The 15,677-nt window shown below is 50.2% G+C and overlaps 1 protein-coding gene across 2 annotated transcripts in view; it reads right to left on the bottom strand.

The window, feature by feature from the left end:
- Positions 1–12,571, bottom strand: part of HOMER2 (homer scaffold protein 2) — a 94,207-nt gene extending 81,636 nt beyond the window's left edge. The window contains exon 1 of one of the 2 annotated variants that reach the window (XM_047795887.1): positions 12,388–12,571. In XM_047795887.1, the coding sequence (XP_047651843.1) occupies positions 12,388–12,478 (91 nt within the window). In that variant the 5' untranslated portion in view covers positions 12,479–12,571. Of the gene's footprint in view, positions 1–11,832; positions 11,852–12,387 lie in introns of those variants that run through there. The other variant, XM_047795888.1, reaches the window with a different exon arrangement.
- Positions 12,572–15,677: the final 3,106 nt, after the last annotated feature.

Here is a 15,677-nt window from a genome sequence, read left to right as displayed (position 1 = left end):
TTGGCAACCTGTCTGGCTGTGGCAGCTAGCACCTTTACAACTCACGGTCCTGAATCTCCACCTGCCCCCACCCCCACAAGGTTGGTCATCAATCTGTATTTGCCTCAGCTAACTCCCTGCCCCAGAGCCTCACAACCAGCTCTATCAAACCATCTCCTTTCTTCCTGATCTACTACTTGGCTCTCAGATCCATTCCTTAGCTCACACTGAGAAGGAAAAGCCAGTCGACCCAGCTGCTTCATTCCCCCTTCCCACCACCGCCTCAAAATGCCTCCATATCTGCACCTTGCCTGGTCTCTAAGGATGATCCTCCCAGCCCTCTTTGGGAGGTTCACTTCTCTAAAGCTCTTCTTCTAGTGCCCTCCTGACTCCACACTCACTGTACCAACCTCACTGCCTCTCATCTTTCAATCTCCTCCTTGTCTTTCCCCTCAGCCTCCCAACATACTAATTTTATAAAATGAAAATCAGCCTTTCTTCTACCCAGACTCACCCACAAGTTCACCTTCATCCTCAGCCAGACTATTCCCCTACCGCACACTCACTCCTTAAACCACTGCAGGTGGATCTGTGCCTTCACATTTGTCTGGAACTGCCCTTGAAATCTGTCAGTGTCCTAATACTCCCACCCCCATGCCGGGTTTTAACAGCCTACACCGGGGTTCTCCACCCTGCTCGAGGTTTCTGAGGCTTTCTCTGCCCCGGCTTCTACAGCACCTCTCTCTTCCAGCTTTCCTCCCATCTCATCACCTCTCGGTCTTATCCACTGGCTTCTTTTCCTTCTCTTTAACTATAGTCCTTTCCCAGAGTTCCATCTTCATCTTCTTGACCCTCTGTCTCCTTGAGTGATCAAATCATCTCAGGTGGGACAGCTCTCAAATCTGAATCTCTGATTCTATCCAAAATAGAATGGCTGAGTGCCAGAAGTGAATTTCCACCAATAGAGGCCACCCCATCTGACCCACCATGAGAAGAAATTCACAATATCCACTCAAGACTAAACTCTCATCAATTCCTCTCCCCGCAAAAAAACTGCATCTCCTCTTCTTGAGACTGGTGTTCCCTATCTCAGTCAATGGCACCACCACCCACGCAGTCATCCAGTCTAGAAATATCCCAATTGCTGGCAACTCCGCCTCTCCTTTTCTCATTCCAACCATCAAGAGCCATGGGTCCACCTCCCACATGACTCTCGGGGTGTCTTTGCACTTTCCAGAAAATGCATTTTAAGAACATGGATTCTGCTCTCAAACAGGCTTGAGTTTGGTTCCCAATTCTGCCACGTCCTGGCTGGGCGCTTGAACAGATTACTGAACCTCTCGAGCCCAGTTTCTCCAACGACGAAAGTGAGGGTTAACTGTGAGGATTACATGAGAGATGGTAACAGACACACTCTGCCTAGTAACTCCAACCCACTTAGTTCTCAGTAAATGACAGTTTCATGTGCGTCCTGATCTAGCCACTCTATGGGAAAGGCCTTCAAGCTTTCTACCTCACGTCTCCAGCAAGGTGCCTTACATATATTTTTTCTATTTTCTGTATTTTAACATTCCTAAAAACTGTCTCAGATCTAGCAGAGAACAGGGCCAGGGTGTACATTATATAAATTGATGCCATATCTGCGTTTGGCCCTCAACATTTCTTGCCTGGACTGTAGCTGGTGCTACTCTGCAATATCATCTCTGGAACAGTTTTCCTAACGCAAGTATCATTCTTCTCTTCAAAACGGAAAACATTCCCTCCCTGCCTATGGACTGAAGTCCAGATTCTTGCGATATAGCATGTTTCTGCCTCCTACCCCAAGTCACCTCTTCTCTCTGAGCCCACTGCCGGCCACTGCCCAGGCCTCATTCTTCGATACCAGGACCAACTGCTCCCGTACCTCCAAGCTCGCCCACAGCCAACTCCCTGCCCCCGACAGGATGAGGTCCCAACGACTTGGCCCAAAGGCCCTTCCTTCATGCCTATGCCTTCCTGATCCCTTCTCCTCATTCACCCTTTACTACTCCGCCGCTCTTTCTCACCTCCCTGCCCACCACGAGCAGCTAACGCACATCCCAAAATGTGTGCTTCATTTAATCCTCACAACCACACTACAATGCTGGTACTGTTATTATTTCCGTTTCATGGATAAGGAAACTGAAGCTCAAAGAGGGTCAGCATCTTGCTCCAAGTCAAAGAGCCAGCGAATGGCCAAGCCAGGCCTGAGTCCAAGGTCTCTGTTCTTGACCTCTGTGGTCCACTGTCTCCCAGGGGCAGCTCTCTTCATCTAAATGCTCCCCCTCACCCTGGAAAACTCCTCCTCAACGTTCAAGATCCAGTCCCAAGGTCGCCTCTTTCAAGAAGCCTTCTCTAACTTCTTGCAGAGTTAAGCATTTCATCCGTGTTCATATTTCAAGAACAAGGCTTATCTCATTACCCTAATTACCAGCCCACCATCCATCTCCCTCAGGGGAGAGCAGGGACCCTGTTCTAGCAATCTGTCTTCCCGGTGCCTGGTCCAGAGAAGGTGCTCAAGAGCTGGGTGATGGTCACTGGCTAAAGAGTCAAGAAAGCTACAGGAGCTGATGAAGAGAAGAAAGGTGACCGGCTGGGTTTGGATCCATACGAATGGATGGAAGTCAGAGGTATAAGACCCTGAAACCAACTACTGTGTAGTCCACATGGCCCCTGGTCCCATATCCTCCCATGTTAACCCATTAGATCTCGTTTGTTTAAAGTCCACCTCCCCCAGTAGACTGCAAGCATCATGGGACCAATGATGTTCATCACTGAGTCTGTTCTTGCTGTAGGTGCTGCCTTGTGTCAGGTAGACACAAAGTAGATGGCCACTATTTCTTGAATGAATAAGTGAAAAATACATAAATAATCAAACAAAGGGCTCCCTAACCAGCAACACAAATCCCCATTCTGATGTTCGCAATGGGGAGAAACCCCTTGGGACTTTTTTGCCTACACTTGTATCTCTCCATGAATCCAACAAGGCGGCACATTGGCTGTCTTGCTGGCACAGGTGGGTCAGCTTCCTGACCTTCCCCATCCTTTGCCCATACTACCTGCGAGGCTTCGTGATATGCGGGAAGGCTTCAGAGGGCAAACCTCACACTGTCTGGGTCACTGAATGACAGGGAACCAATTCTGGCGCTTGTGAGGTTCGGGAGTAAGCCTCTGAGGACTCGGGGGAGTGTCCAAGAGGATTAAAGATGAAGAAGGGAAACTCATGGACTTGGAGAACAGACTTGTGATTGCCAAGGGGGAAAGGGGAGGGAGTGGGATGGACTGGGAATCTGGGGTTAATAGATGCAAACTACTGCATTTGGAATGGATAAGCAATGAGATCCTGCTGTATAGCACTGGGAACTATATCTAGTCATTTTAATGATGGAGCATGATGGAGGATAGTGTGAGAAAAAGAATGTATATATGTATATGTGACTGGGTCACTTTTCTGTAGAGGAGAAAAATGACAGGACATTGTAAACCAGCTATAATGGAAAAAAATAAAAATTAAAAAAAAAAAAAGATGAAGCACAGACTGCTCCCAACCACGTACTCTGAAGGGTACCTCAGGAGTCACCCTGGATGCCCATGTCCCATCCAAGGCAGAAACAAGGATGAGGATGATAATGAATCTGACCACCGTTCACGGAGTATTTACGTGTCAGACATTGTGCTGAACGCCTTACACATGCTGTTCTTATTAATCATCTCAGTCCTTTAACAAGATGAAGGCAGGGAAGCTTAGAGAGATAAAATGACGTGTCCAAGCTCACACAGCCAGCCTGGGGGGTGGGGTAGGGTGTCCTGCACTTAGCCATCCTCCCAGGCCCCCTGACAGGTGGCTCTCCATAACAATGGACTCATCCTGCTGAGGCAGCCAGCTGTACCTTAGGTCCACTCGGAGGGGCTGGAGAGGTCCTCATCCTAGGACCAGCCTCGCTGCCACCACCTTCACCGGGAGCTCCTTTTCCTGCCCTTTGGAGCCTTGGGGAACAGGCTCCGTTCCTCTTCGCCAGGAGGATCTTCTTCGTCACCCCTCTCTCTCCCCCAGGACAGCAGAGACCCAAGCATCTCTCGTGTCCTCCATCTAGCTGAACGATTCCAATTAAAAGCTTTCCCAATTAAAAATCCCAAAAGGAAGCCAATGCCCAGGGAGCAGGGTCTGCAATATTCCTCACTAATTGGATCCCTGTGGACAAACCCCTATCCCATAACCTACAGACAAGACGTCCCCCCAGAGCGCAAAGGCAGGAGGACGACAAAGGGCTGGCTGGGCGGGCCTGGATCTGGACCAAGAGCTCCTGAGGGCAAGGCCAAAAAAACGGGGCCTGGCAGAGCCCCTGCTGCAGCTGGGAGCCAGCCTCGACTCGGCTGGGAGGCACCTGGAGACTTAAGGGGGTCTCCCAACGCGCCGCTCTCAGGCTACCTTATCCTAACCTCTTCTGCACAGGGTGGGGGTGCCATGGGCCACAACTCCCCAGCAGAGGACGACGACTCTCAACCAGGCTTGTGAATAAAAACGTTTTTTTTTTTTTTTTAAATCTGTCTCTAGTCGTTGACAAATGTCTAAATGTGTTCCCCACACGCATATTTTTATTCTAACAAGCTAATTTGAAATATAATTTAAATAAATTCTACCAGAATGATACCATATGACTAACAGCACCCGGCGGCGGCAGAACTACTGGAGACTTCATCGTACATTCGGCAGAGGTTTCCAACCTGACACTCTTCCCACACAACGCACACACCCCGCTAGGAAACTGGCTGGCGCTGCCAGTGCTCACCTCCAGGCCTATAAATACGACTCGGGGGCAGCCTGTGTGCGCAATACCTAGAAATGCAGACGTATCCACGCGGGGCTTGGAGACCAGTGTGTCCAAACCAATTCAAATTAGCAGCTCTTTGCCCCCATTCCCACCCCCGCCCCTAGGCTTCTTTTCCCTTAATTTATTTTCACGCCAGGAGAAAAAAAAAAAGAAAAAGAAAAAAAAACAAAGTCTAACTCTCAAGATCCATAAGGACTTGGTATACCTGAGAGTTCTGAATATTCTGAAAAATGCTTTTTCTCTGCTGCACACCTGCCTGGGGGCTGCTGTTCACTTCACTTTTGACAACCGTGAAGGAAGTTCTTCTTTCCAAATGGAAGAGAAGCGCCCATCCTCATGCCATACCCCAAAAGGAAGTCTTTTCCCAAAGCTTTCAGGCGCTGATGCAGGCTGCCATAACATGTCCCAGGACTCATCCAGGTGGTTTTTGTTTTTTTTGTGTGTGTTTGTTTTTTTCTCTTAATTGCCTGACAACGGGAACAGGGACTGTACCGTCCTTCCTGTATGTATGTCCCTCCCAATCCCCTCACCAGGGGCAGCCTCCCTGAAGGAGGGACCTGATGCCCACCAGACAAAGGATTCTGCAGCAGAAGGGGCGCTCAGGAGTGGGCACAGGGGGCTTTCTAATTGCAGGGCGCCTTCTCACCCGGGTCTTAAAGCAAAATCGCTCTGCCCTGCTATTTCCAAACAAGCAGGAACAGTTTGAGCAGCTGGGTCCCGGTCCACCAACCACCCTTAGCAACAACGACGCATCCTTCGTGTTCTTACCAAGGTTCACTAAGGAGCGGTGACTCACCCAAAATTACACAGTCACCGCAAATTACCCAATGTTCATTGTGATCTTGGTCTCCCCTACCACTTCTTCCCTTCAGTAATTCATTTAAAGCAAACAATTGCTTTAAAAGATGATCAAAATGTCTTTTTTTATTTAAATTATAGCCTGCCTTGTTCTAGAAAGGGTTTTGAAGCAGGTTAGCAAAGATGTAGCAAATTCAGCAAAACGACAAGTCAGAAGTAGGTTTGGATTTAAGTGATGACATGTATTTATAGCTACGGGCATGGAAAGATGTCCATTCAAGGTATTTTAAGTTGAAGAACTTATGTTACAAAACAGATGTATGATATGATTCCATTTTGATAAAAATAGACTTGCACTATGTAGACATCTCTCTAGACACAGAGACATGTATACATGGAAAAAACTCTGCACAGACATCCTTTTGATGATGGAGGTTATCCCTACGACGTGGGATGACAAGTAATTTTCACTTCCTTCTCTCTGCTGTTATTTTCTAGGATGAACATGTAACATTGTTATAATTAGAAAAAAGCGAAGCTATTTCCATTTGGTTGTTTTAAAAGGTGGTAGATGAGAAAGGGTGAAGGTAAAACAAGGGTAGGACCATAAAACTGAACAAGGAAAAAAGGTAAAGGATGATGAGGTCTGATTAATTAGCTAAGGGTAGCTCTTAAGTTCCCCGGGAGCCATCACAGAAAGGAAACTTAGTAATGTACACAAATCCCTGAGTCCATCAGACAAAAACAAACCACCTGTCCTGCCCTGCGTCCTCCTTCAGGGGACTGTGTACAAGCAGCCAATGTGCCCTCGACTGCATCCTGAAACCTGCAAGGCCAGGAGTTTCAGGACTGCTTCCAACAAGAATGATGGCATCTCCCCAAAGTGAAAGTCCACCCAGAGCATTCATTCATTCCTGAACACTCATTCATTCAGTACACACCTCTGCAGTGTCCACCCCATGCCATGTGTATTTTTATAACTCCGACACCAAGGGTGACAGTAAGGGCTGTCTATATAATGAGGGTGATCCGAAATACTAACAGTCCCCCTAGGCATCTGCCCACAGTGTTCCCCAAACAGTTCCTCTGACACCCTACGGATTGCAGCATTTTGTGTAAACTCACACATAAAGCTCGAACTTGTATATGTGGCTTATCTCTTCTTCGAAAATATAAACTCCACAAGGGCAAGATCTTACTAGTAGGTCTGCTCATCCAGGATCCCCAACAGACTCTTCAACTGCCAAACATCTGAAAAGATTGTGTGAACCTGAGAAAGTGAAGTTTTTAAAAACCCACAGAGGGAAATTCCCATTGTGGCTTAGCGGTAACGAGCCTGACTAGTATCCATGAGGCTGTAGGTTCTTTTTTTATTATTATTTTTATTTTTTTTATTTTTTTATTTTTTTATTTTTTTGGAATGAGGATGTAGGTTCGATCCCTGGCCTTGCTCAGTGGGTTCAGGATCCAGCATTGCTGTGAGCTGTGGTGTAGGTCAGGGATGCGGCTCGGATCTGGCTGTGGTGTAGGCTGGCAGCTGCAGCTCCGATTGGACCCCTAGCCTGGGAACTTCCATATGCCACGGGTGCAGCCCTAAAAAGCAAAAAAATAAAAATAAAAAAATAAAAAAAATCCGTAACAGGACCAAGAGAAGACAAGTTCCCTCCATCCGAGAGACTGCCATCTATTTCAGTCAACAGAAACCCCAAAGAAAAGTCTGTAATTTGTAGGAACTATGTAATTAGGTGTGATTCAGGAGAAGTGGAAAATTAAAGGAGATGGAATAATCATCAAAAGAAAGCTAATCAGTATAGCTTTACCAAGAGCAGGCCCATGGTGTTAGATAACCAAGATTGTGGCATCTGTACATTGCAACATAATCTCGGCTGAACAAAACAAATGAATGTAAACTGAAGCCAAACAGAAATACAGTAGATCTTGTTTGTAAACAGTGACAAAATCATCCAAAAGTCACCATGGCACACAAGCTGGCTCTTCGGTTAGCCTTCTGCAGGCGGGTAAAAAGATAATTTACAACCCCAATGCGCGGATGACAGCCGACAGCCTGAAAATTAACCCAAGTCACAATAAAAGCTACATGGCTTGCTTTAGCATTAAAAGAAAACCACATCCAAACGTGGCTTCTTTCTCTCTTGGCCCTTGCAGCTCTCATTAAGCATGCTCTATAAAAGGTAATCCAAAAATTATCACAACTTCCAGGCCAGCATCCAAGCGAGGCTGCCCACCACATTCAAGCATTACCTCAATCGAAAAATATTTATTGGAGGCCTAGACACTGTGCTAGGTGTTGGGATACCCTGGTGGGAAGGGGAGGCTCCCCTGTGGGATGCTATCAGGGAAGGCAGATGATAAACAAGTAGACAGAACCCAAACAACAGCAGGTGTGCTGGGGTGAGCAACTGTGGGAACAAAGCATGGCTACATTTGAGTTTAACAGGGGTGGTCAGGAAAGACCCTGAGCAGGTGATCCTGAGATCGAAATGCCAAGGAGGAGGAGGAGGAAGGTACCTGCAGAGCCAGAGCAAGAGCTTTCCGGGCAGATAAAAGAGGACGTTCAAGCCCCCCCACCACCACCACCACGGGCAAGGAAAAAAAGGAGGCCGATGCTAGCAGAAGGCGGTGAGGGACGGCCAGAGTGGTTGGGAAGATGGGCCACAAGCCAGGCCCTTGTCGGCTAGAGGGTGTTTAAGGAAAAGAGTGATGTGACCTGCTGCAGAAGCCCATCACTCAGGCTCCCACCTAGAGAATGGACTGAGGACACCCCAGGGTGGAAGCCGGGGGGCCTGTCGGGAAGTTAGTCCAGGAAGGAGGCAACAGTGGCCAGGACTTGAGGAGAAGCTATGATTACAGGAGAGGTGAATGCACTCCAGATAACATCCCAGAAGCAGAACACCCCCCACCCCCACACCAGACCCTCTGCCACCCTGGATGTGGCAGATGAGGAAGAGAAGAATCAAGAACTCTTACAAGTGGGTGGGTGATGGGGCCGTGGACTGGGATGGGGAAGACAGAGGGAAGGAGAGAACTGGAAGGGTGTCTAGAGCGCCCTGCACGGACAAGAGCAGGAAGCCCTGAGGAAGGGCTGTGTCCGGAAGCACAAACATGGGAGTCACTAGCATTCAGACAGGACTTAAAGCCATGGGGGGTGGGTGGGGTGGGTAGGGGAAATGAGGTGCTGGGATGGGATCATATTACCTAGGAAGAGAGTGTTGACATAGAAAAGGAACCAGGACCAGTCCCTAACCAACCCCATCACTCTGAGGTCAGACAAAGAAGCCATCAGGAAGGGGAGAGGAAACCCAGAGGAGAGGGGTGGCGAGGAGGAGGGAGTGGCCCTGGGGAAGGAAGGCTGCTGAGAGGGGGAGAGACACAAGGACAGAGATCTGGTGACTGGCGACGTGTTCCCGGGCTGTGCCGGTGGAGAGGTGAGGGCAGAAGCTAGACTGGAGACTGTCAAGGGCTAACAAGTGGAAGGTGAAAGATACAAATGGAGACGGTTGTGTTTGGACATCTCTTTGAGATGCGTTCAGGTGAAGGGCAGCGAAGAAGGGTAAAATGAGAGATGCTGAAGCTGAGCTGTCCAATATGCAGCCCCCAGCCACTCGTGGCTATTTACGTTTAAATAAATTAAAAATTTGGAGTTCCCGTTGTGGTGCAGTGGTTAACGAATCCGACTAGGAACCATGAGGTTTCGGGTTTGGTCCCCGGCCTTGCTCAGTGGGTTAACGATCCAGCGTTGCTGGGAGCTATGTGTGGTGTAGGTCACAGATGCGGCTCGGATCCTGTGTTGCTGTGGCTCTGGCGTAGGCTGGTGGCTACAGCTCTGATTTGACCCCTAGCCTGGGAATCTCCATATGCTGCAAGAAGCGGCCGTAGAAAAGGCAAAAAGACAAAAAAAAAAAAAAATCCCTCCGGGAAATAGTATGTATACATGTATGTGTAACTTGGTCCCCAGGCTGTATACAGCGGAAAAATAAATAAATACATAAAAATACAAATCCCTAAGACTGAAAAAAAAAAAGCAACAATAAATGCTGGAATGTGAAGTTGGAAAAAAAAAAAAAAAAAGTGCCGCTCCAGCACACCAGCCACATTTCCAGTGTGGTTGGTGGCAGCCGTCTTGGACCGTGCAGACACAGAACATGCTCATCAGTGTGGAAAGTTCGACTGGACAGCACGGAACGAAAGCATGTTTGCACACTGATGGGAAAGACCTTGGACAGAGAGGGAGATGAAATAGTGAGAAATGCGCCCTGCAAGAGGGATGAGATGGTCAGTCCCCCAGGAGGGACGAGCCTCTGGCGGGACAACAGGTGGGAAGGAAAACACAGGGGCAGTGGCACGCAGGACTGCAGGCGTGGCAGGGAGCTAAGGCTTTTCCTTGGTCTGTGGCTATATTTTGTCAATGAACATGTGTGTGCTGAGGAGAGAGAAGTCTGAGGAGGGGAGCAGGTATGAAACCGCTTCCTTGGGGAGGGAGAGCACAAGCTTACCCGGGAAACCACACACTAAATGCAAATGACTTCCCAGAAGCGGGAAATAGCAGTGAACATCTGAATGGGGAAAAGCATCTTAAGTGGGGAAGAGAGAAATTTGGAGTTTTTTTTTTTCCCCTTAAGTCTTGGTCATGTCTACACAGTAGAGCAATGACAAAGCTGCAAGGTTTCCTACTGGCTGCCCTTTTTGGTTCATCCCCCTCCATCCTACTCAACTCTCGGAAAGGATGACATTGGTTCTATTTTCGGTTAATATGGCTCCCTCCACCCTCCTCTGTCTGAAAGGCTTATCCAGCCCTTAGCTCCATCTCAATTTACAGCTACGGTTTGTACGTTCACATAAATTATAGAAGAGGTAGATATATTTAAAATGGCAGAAGTAGGTAGGAGTTACAAACTAGCGCTTACTTACAAGAGTGAGTAACAGACATTTATCGGATGATGTTAAAATTACATGAAAGACATATTCTGTGTTTAAACAAAATCCCCAAGCTACTCCTCCCTCCCTCTCTACAAACAAAAATTATTTTCTGACATTTTCTTTAAGCTTTTATGAGTAAACATTTTCATTTCCACAGAACTATTTGATCTCAACCACAGTCAGAGTTTCAATATTTGTTTTTTGATCATGCAAGTGTGTTGGGCTGGTTTGGCTGGGGGGAGGGGTTCAGAGACAGTTAAAATTACCAAATTCCTTTTATCTTCCATCTTGAGACCTACATTTGCCAACTCTTTCTTCCCATACTTTTTTTTTTTTTTAAATAGGAAATCTGAGACTCTCAAAGGCTCCTACTGTACAAAGAGCAGCCCTTTCGTAGACAACTAATAGGTCACTGGAAATGTTACAGAAAAACTGCTTCCCAGCCAGGGTGCGCCTCTGGTAAAATCACTCACAGCTTCTGTACGTGTGAAAACTGGGCTGGCACCAATGCCTTAAGCAGATGTCCTGGCCCCTCTCTGTCCCCCATGATCTGTCCATGTTGGCCTGGAGTTCTCACACTTCCCTTCTCGGAATTCCTCTTGGTCTGCCTCTGGTTCCTCCAAACCCTTTACAGACCCCACAGATAAGATTCACTAAGTAAGTAAAGGGACCTCAGAAACTTATCTGGAGTAAGGACAATAAAGCCACTGACCCATGGCAGGCCACCAGGACAATCTTTTTTACCCCTTTCCACTCCTCACCAATGCCACACAGCAAGGCAAGCTCTCTAGACCCACCCAGCAGAAGTCTTTGGGTCACGAGAAGGTCTGTCTGAAGGGCACTAAGCTCAGCGGCAGGGCACAGAGAAATTCAGGGACTCTGGTTCATTCACCCAGCCCCACCCCCACGCCCACTGTCAGGCTGCCGATGGGCTCAAACCCTCATCAGTTGCCCAACCTGGGAGAAGGTATCCAACCACTTCAGGCCTCGGTTTCCGCACCTGTGAAATGGGCAGAACAACCATTCCCTGAATATGCACAGCGCATCATCAATATGCGCTCACATCAGGAAGCAGATGCAAGGAGTTAATTGTGTTATTAGCACCGCGGCTCCCTGACTCACAGCACCTACTGCTCAGAGAGACGCCAAGGAGAAATCAATCCTGCTTTTTAAATTACTTTATATACTCAGAGGCATTAGTCACTTCGACAGAGTACTTCAACTTCTCTGAGCATCTACTCAGTTGTTTCAAAGACTGAAGCCTTACCTTGACTCCTCGCAGACTTCCATCATCCTCAGCCATCTCAAAGCAGACTCAAAGTCCACTATTCCTACGCTGAGATTATTATTACGTGGTTTGTTCCCTTTCCAGGAAAACTTCGATTTCCATTTCGTTTGTAATAAACCCAATTGTAGAGAAAGAAAAACTGCTTCTTGGACTCCCAAACACAGGCCCTGGAGTTGATCGCGTCCGGAGCAAGGGGACCGCAGAATGGCCGAAGCACCGAGGCCGGCCAGGGTGCCTGTCCCCGCCCGGTGCCCCAGCGGCTGGGCTGCTTCGGAGGAGAAAGGCCACGGGTGCGGGGCTGAAAGTCCGCGCTCAGGCCAACGTGTCCCTGCCCCGTGCCCGCGAGCCCGGGCAGAGGGCGCGGGGTCAGGCGGCCCCAGGCTCTCCGGAGCCGGCTGCGCCCCGACTTCAGGCTCCCGGCTCGGGGCGCAAGGGCCCGCCGGCTCGCTGGGCTCTGAGCGGGGAGACGCGATCCGCGGCCCCGCAGCCCCTCTGGGGCTGCGCGCGGGGCGCGCGCGGCGCGGGCTCACTCACCCCATCTCCGGCGCTGCTCCGGCGGCCGCTCCGACGGGGCCTCTCGCGCTCGCTCTCCGCCCGCTCTGCAGCCGCTCCCGGCGCGGCACATGCGGCGGCCCGTGCGCGCCCGGCTTAGCCCCGGCGCCGCTCCATTCCGCGGGGCTGCGCGGCTGCCGCTACCGCCGCCGCCGCCGCCGCCGCCGCCACCAGGCGCGGGCGGGCGGGGGCTGGGCCGCCGGGGGCTGGGCGGCCGCGCTCGGGCGGTGCCCGCCCCGCCCCCGCTCCCCCCGCCCAGCTCCTTACGTAACCTCGTGGCCCCCGGGCCGCGGCGCCCAGCCTAGGGGCGGGGGGCGCGGCCGTGTGCGCGCGGTCCCTCGGCGCCCCTGCTGGGTCGTGCGCGCCTCCGGGGCAGCCCCTTTATGTTTAGGTTTGGTCATTGGCGCGCCCCCGCCCCTTGCCCACCTGGGGGCTTGGCGCCGCGCCTCAAGCGAGCATCCGGCCTGTAGGACTGAGTCCGGCTCGCAGCTGCGGGGGGGAGGCGGCGTGGGCCTGGGGCGACGCTTAGTTTGCAGATGCGGGAAGGAGGCCCCCAAGAGAAGAAGTGATTTGCCCAAGGTCACACATTCAGATCTGAGCTCAAGGTCTTCAGAATCTGAGATTGGCAGGGCCCCCTGTCGGTCCTTGAAGCCCAGTTATATTTTGCTGTCCATTGCCAGGTGTGGGTGGTTCAGGGTACCCCCGCCAAGAAATTCTGGAAACCATCGTGGCAGGGAGATCCTACACCCACAGCAGGTGTTCTGGGCTCTTCTCTGGGTAAAGATGGGATAGAGGTTCCCAACTAGAGGGTAATTGCTTTCCAGGTGGCTTAATCACCTTGGTTTAGAACAAGGGAAATGGAGATGGCAAAAGTGGAGCTTAAAGAAGAGCAGTCTCTTAATCCCCTTTTTGCATATCAGGTCCTGATCCCCTCCTAAAGGCCAGCACTGGGACTAACCTAACCTTCATCCTCTTTCTGGGCCTTTCACGGGATCATTTTTGTGCTGAGAACATACTGCTCACCTGAGCCTGGGCAGTATTTTTTTTTAACTCGGGACAGCTAAAAAAAAAGTCAAAGAACAAGCCTATGGAGCAGGACTACCATCCCAACCTTACCCTCATCTCTCCTGGGACCCCAACTTGGCCTTAACCCTCAAGGTCTCCTCGTGGGGCTAGCAACCCCTTATGTGTATTTTTCTCAATTACAGATCTGATCATATCGTTTTTCTTAAAACCCTCCAGTGGTTTCCCTCCCACTGTCTTTGGGATGAAGACAAGATACAGACATGCCTCCAAAGCCCTGCCTGCCGTGCCTGGTCGCCCTCTCCAGCCATTTCTCCCTCATTCTTGCCCTTTGCTTTTTCGCCATCTGGCCGCCCTCTCTTCAGCCCATGCTGTTCCCTCAGTCTGGGAAGATTTTCTCCTCTCTTGTCTCTGACACCCCACCTCCCTTGCCTAGTAAATTTCTACTCATTTTCAGATCTCTGTTAAACTGTCACTTCCTTGTGGAACCTTTACCGCATGCCCCAGACAAGACTGTGAACTCTTGTACTTTCTCTTCATTGCACTTACTGTTTGTAACCTATATTTGTGAAATTATTACTTTGCTGTAGTCTCTCAGGCACATGTGCACACTCTAAGAAGCCATTTTTACCCATCATTGTATCTCCAATGCCTAGAATTGTGCCGGAAAGTCCTCCATAAACATCTGTTGAATGAATGAATTAGCCAGTAGGCCAGGCCACAGATACTCTGAATTGGTCAGAGTCTGTAAGCACAGGTGAATCTGTTTATAGAGCCAGGACTGGATAAGCATTTGGTCCTGGAGGAAACTTAGCACTAGCTGAATTCCAAAGACCAGGTGAAGCCAGTTAGGGGTGGGGGTGGGGGTTCCTGGCAGCATCAAAGGGAGAAGCCAGCAGAAGGAGAATAAAGGGCAAAAGCCAGCTCAGCTGGAGTAGGAGTACCAGGCGAGAGAGTCACAGTGCAGTTGGGCCAAGCAGTGTCCCTAACCATGTATGGGAGTTTCCTTTTGCTCCATGGATGGAAAGGGCCCGCCCAAGTTACCTTGGGAAGATGTAGAGAGGCCAAACAGGCGGGGCTGGTGAATCACTTGGGCTGCTTCACGCAGTCAGCAGAAAGCAGGCCAATGCTAGAGGCTTGAGCCCACGCGAGATTAAATCCTCTGTGATTAAAGTGGCTGTCGCTCTGGGCAGAGGCTTCCCTATGGGGAGAGGAAAGGGGAGATGAGACAGGATTTGGAAATGGATGTCCTGCTTTCCTCCAATTCTGGGCTGCCATCACTGTGGGGGGTGTCCTCCATGCCTCTCCTTCAACCCCCACACCAGGCCCAAGTCAGGTCCTGCCTCTCAGGAGATTTCCCAAGTACTCAGGGCCCGGTCTAAGCTTCCACGGTAGTCCTTACCAGCAGTATTTCATCACCTTGGAATTCTCCCTCAAGAGTAGCCGCTTAATTTCCCTATTAGTGCCTCCTCCCTCCATCAAAGCCAATATAATCACCCTGTTTCTGTGGAAAATCTCCCATCAACATGGTCTCCGTGGCCCCGTTGTCAAGGGATGTGATTGGTTAAGTCTCTCCAGAGTCCCAGAGTCGGAGTTCCCATCGTGGCACAGCGGAAATGAATCCACTAGGAACCATGAGGTTGCGGGTTCAGTCCTTGTCCTCGCTCAGGGGGTTAAGGCTCTGGCATTGCCGTGAGCTGTAGTGTAGGTCACAGACATGGCTCGGATCTGGCATTGCTGTGGCTGTGGTGTAGGCCGGCAGCTGTAGCTCCGATTCGACCCCTAGCCTGGGAACCTCCATATACTGACGGTGTGGCCCTAAAAAGACAAAAAAAGGGGGGGGGTCAAGGGGAGAGACTCCGTACTGGCAGGGTTTGAGGTGAGGCCACGGAGAGTCTCTTTAGGCCAAGAGACCTGAGGATCCTTTTAGACTGAGCAAGAGGAGCCAGCGAGCAGAGACGAGGCTGAAGATGTGAGAAGGAAAGGGAGGTCATGGAGAAAGCGGGAGAGGATGGGGTCCAGGCCAGCGAGGAGCTGGCCTTGGAGAGGTGAGGACAGTCCAGAGGGGAAGGTGAGAGAAGCTGAGGGAACCCTTGCCTGGTGGGCTCCTTTTCTGAAGGATGCAAAGACACCTACTGAACATGTGTGATATAGAGGAGGTGGGGTAGAAGCCAAATTTGAAACAACAGAAAAGAAAAACTGGCCTTTGGATAAGTGCAGAGTTGGGAATGAGCCCCTAGAAGTCTGGA

This window comes from Phacochoerus africanus, chromosome 9 (assembly GCF_016906955.1).
Source record: "Phacochoerus africanus isolate WHEZ1 chromosome 9, ROS_Pafr_v1, whole genome shotgun sequence".
NCBI lineage: Eukaryota > Metazoa > Chordata > Mammalia > Artiodactyla > Suidae > Phacochoerus > Phacochoerus africanus.
Note: the sequence above shows the minus strand (reverse complement) of the source record. Positions and strands in the feature narration are given on the sequence as shown.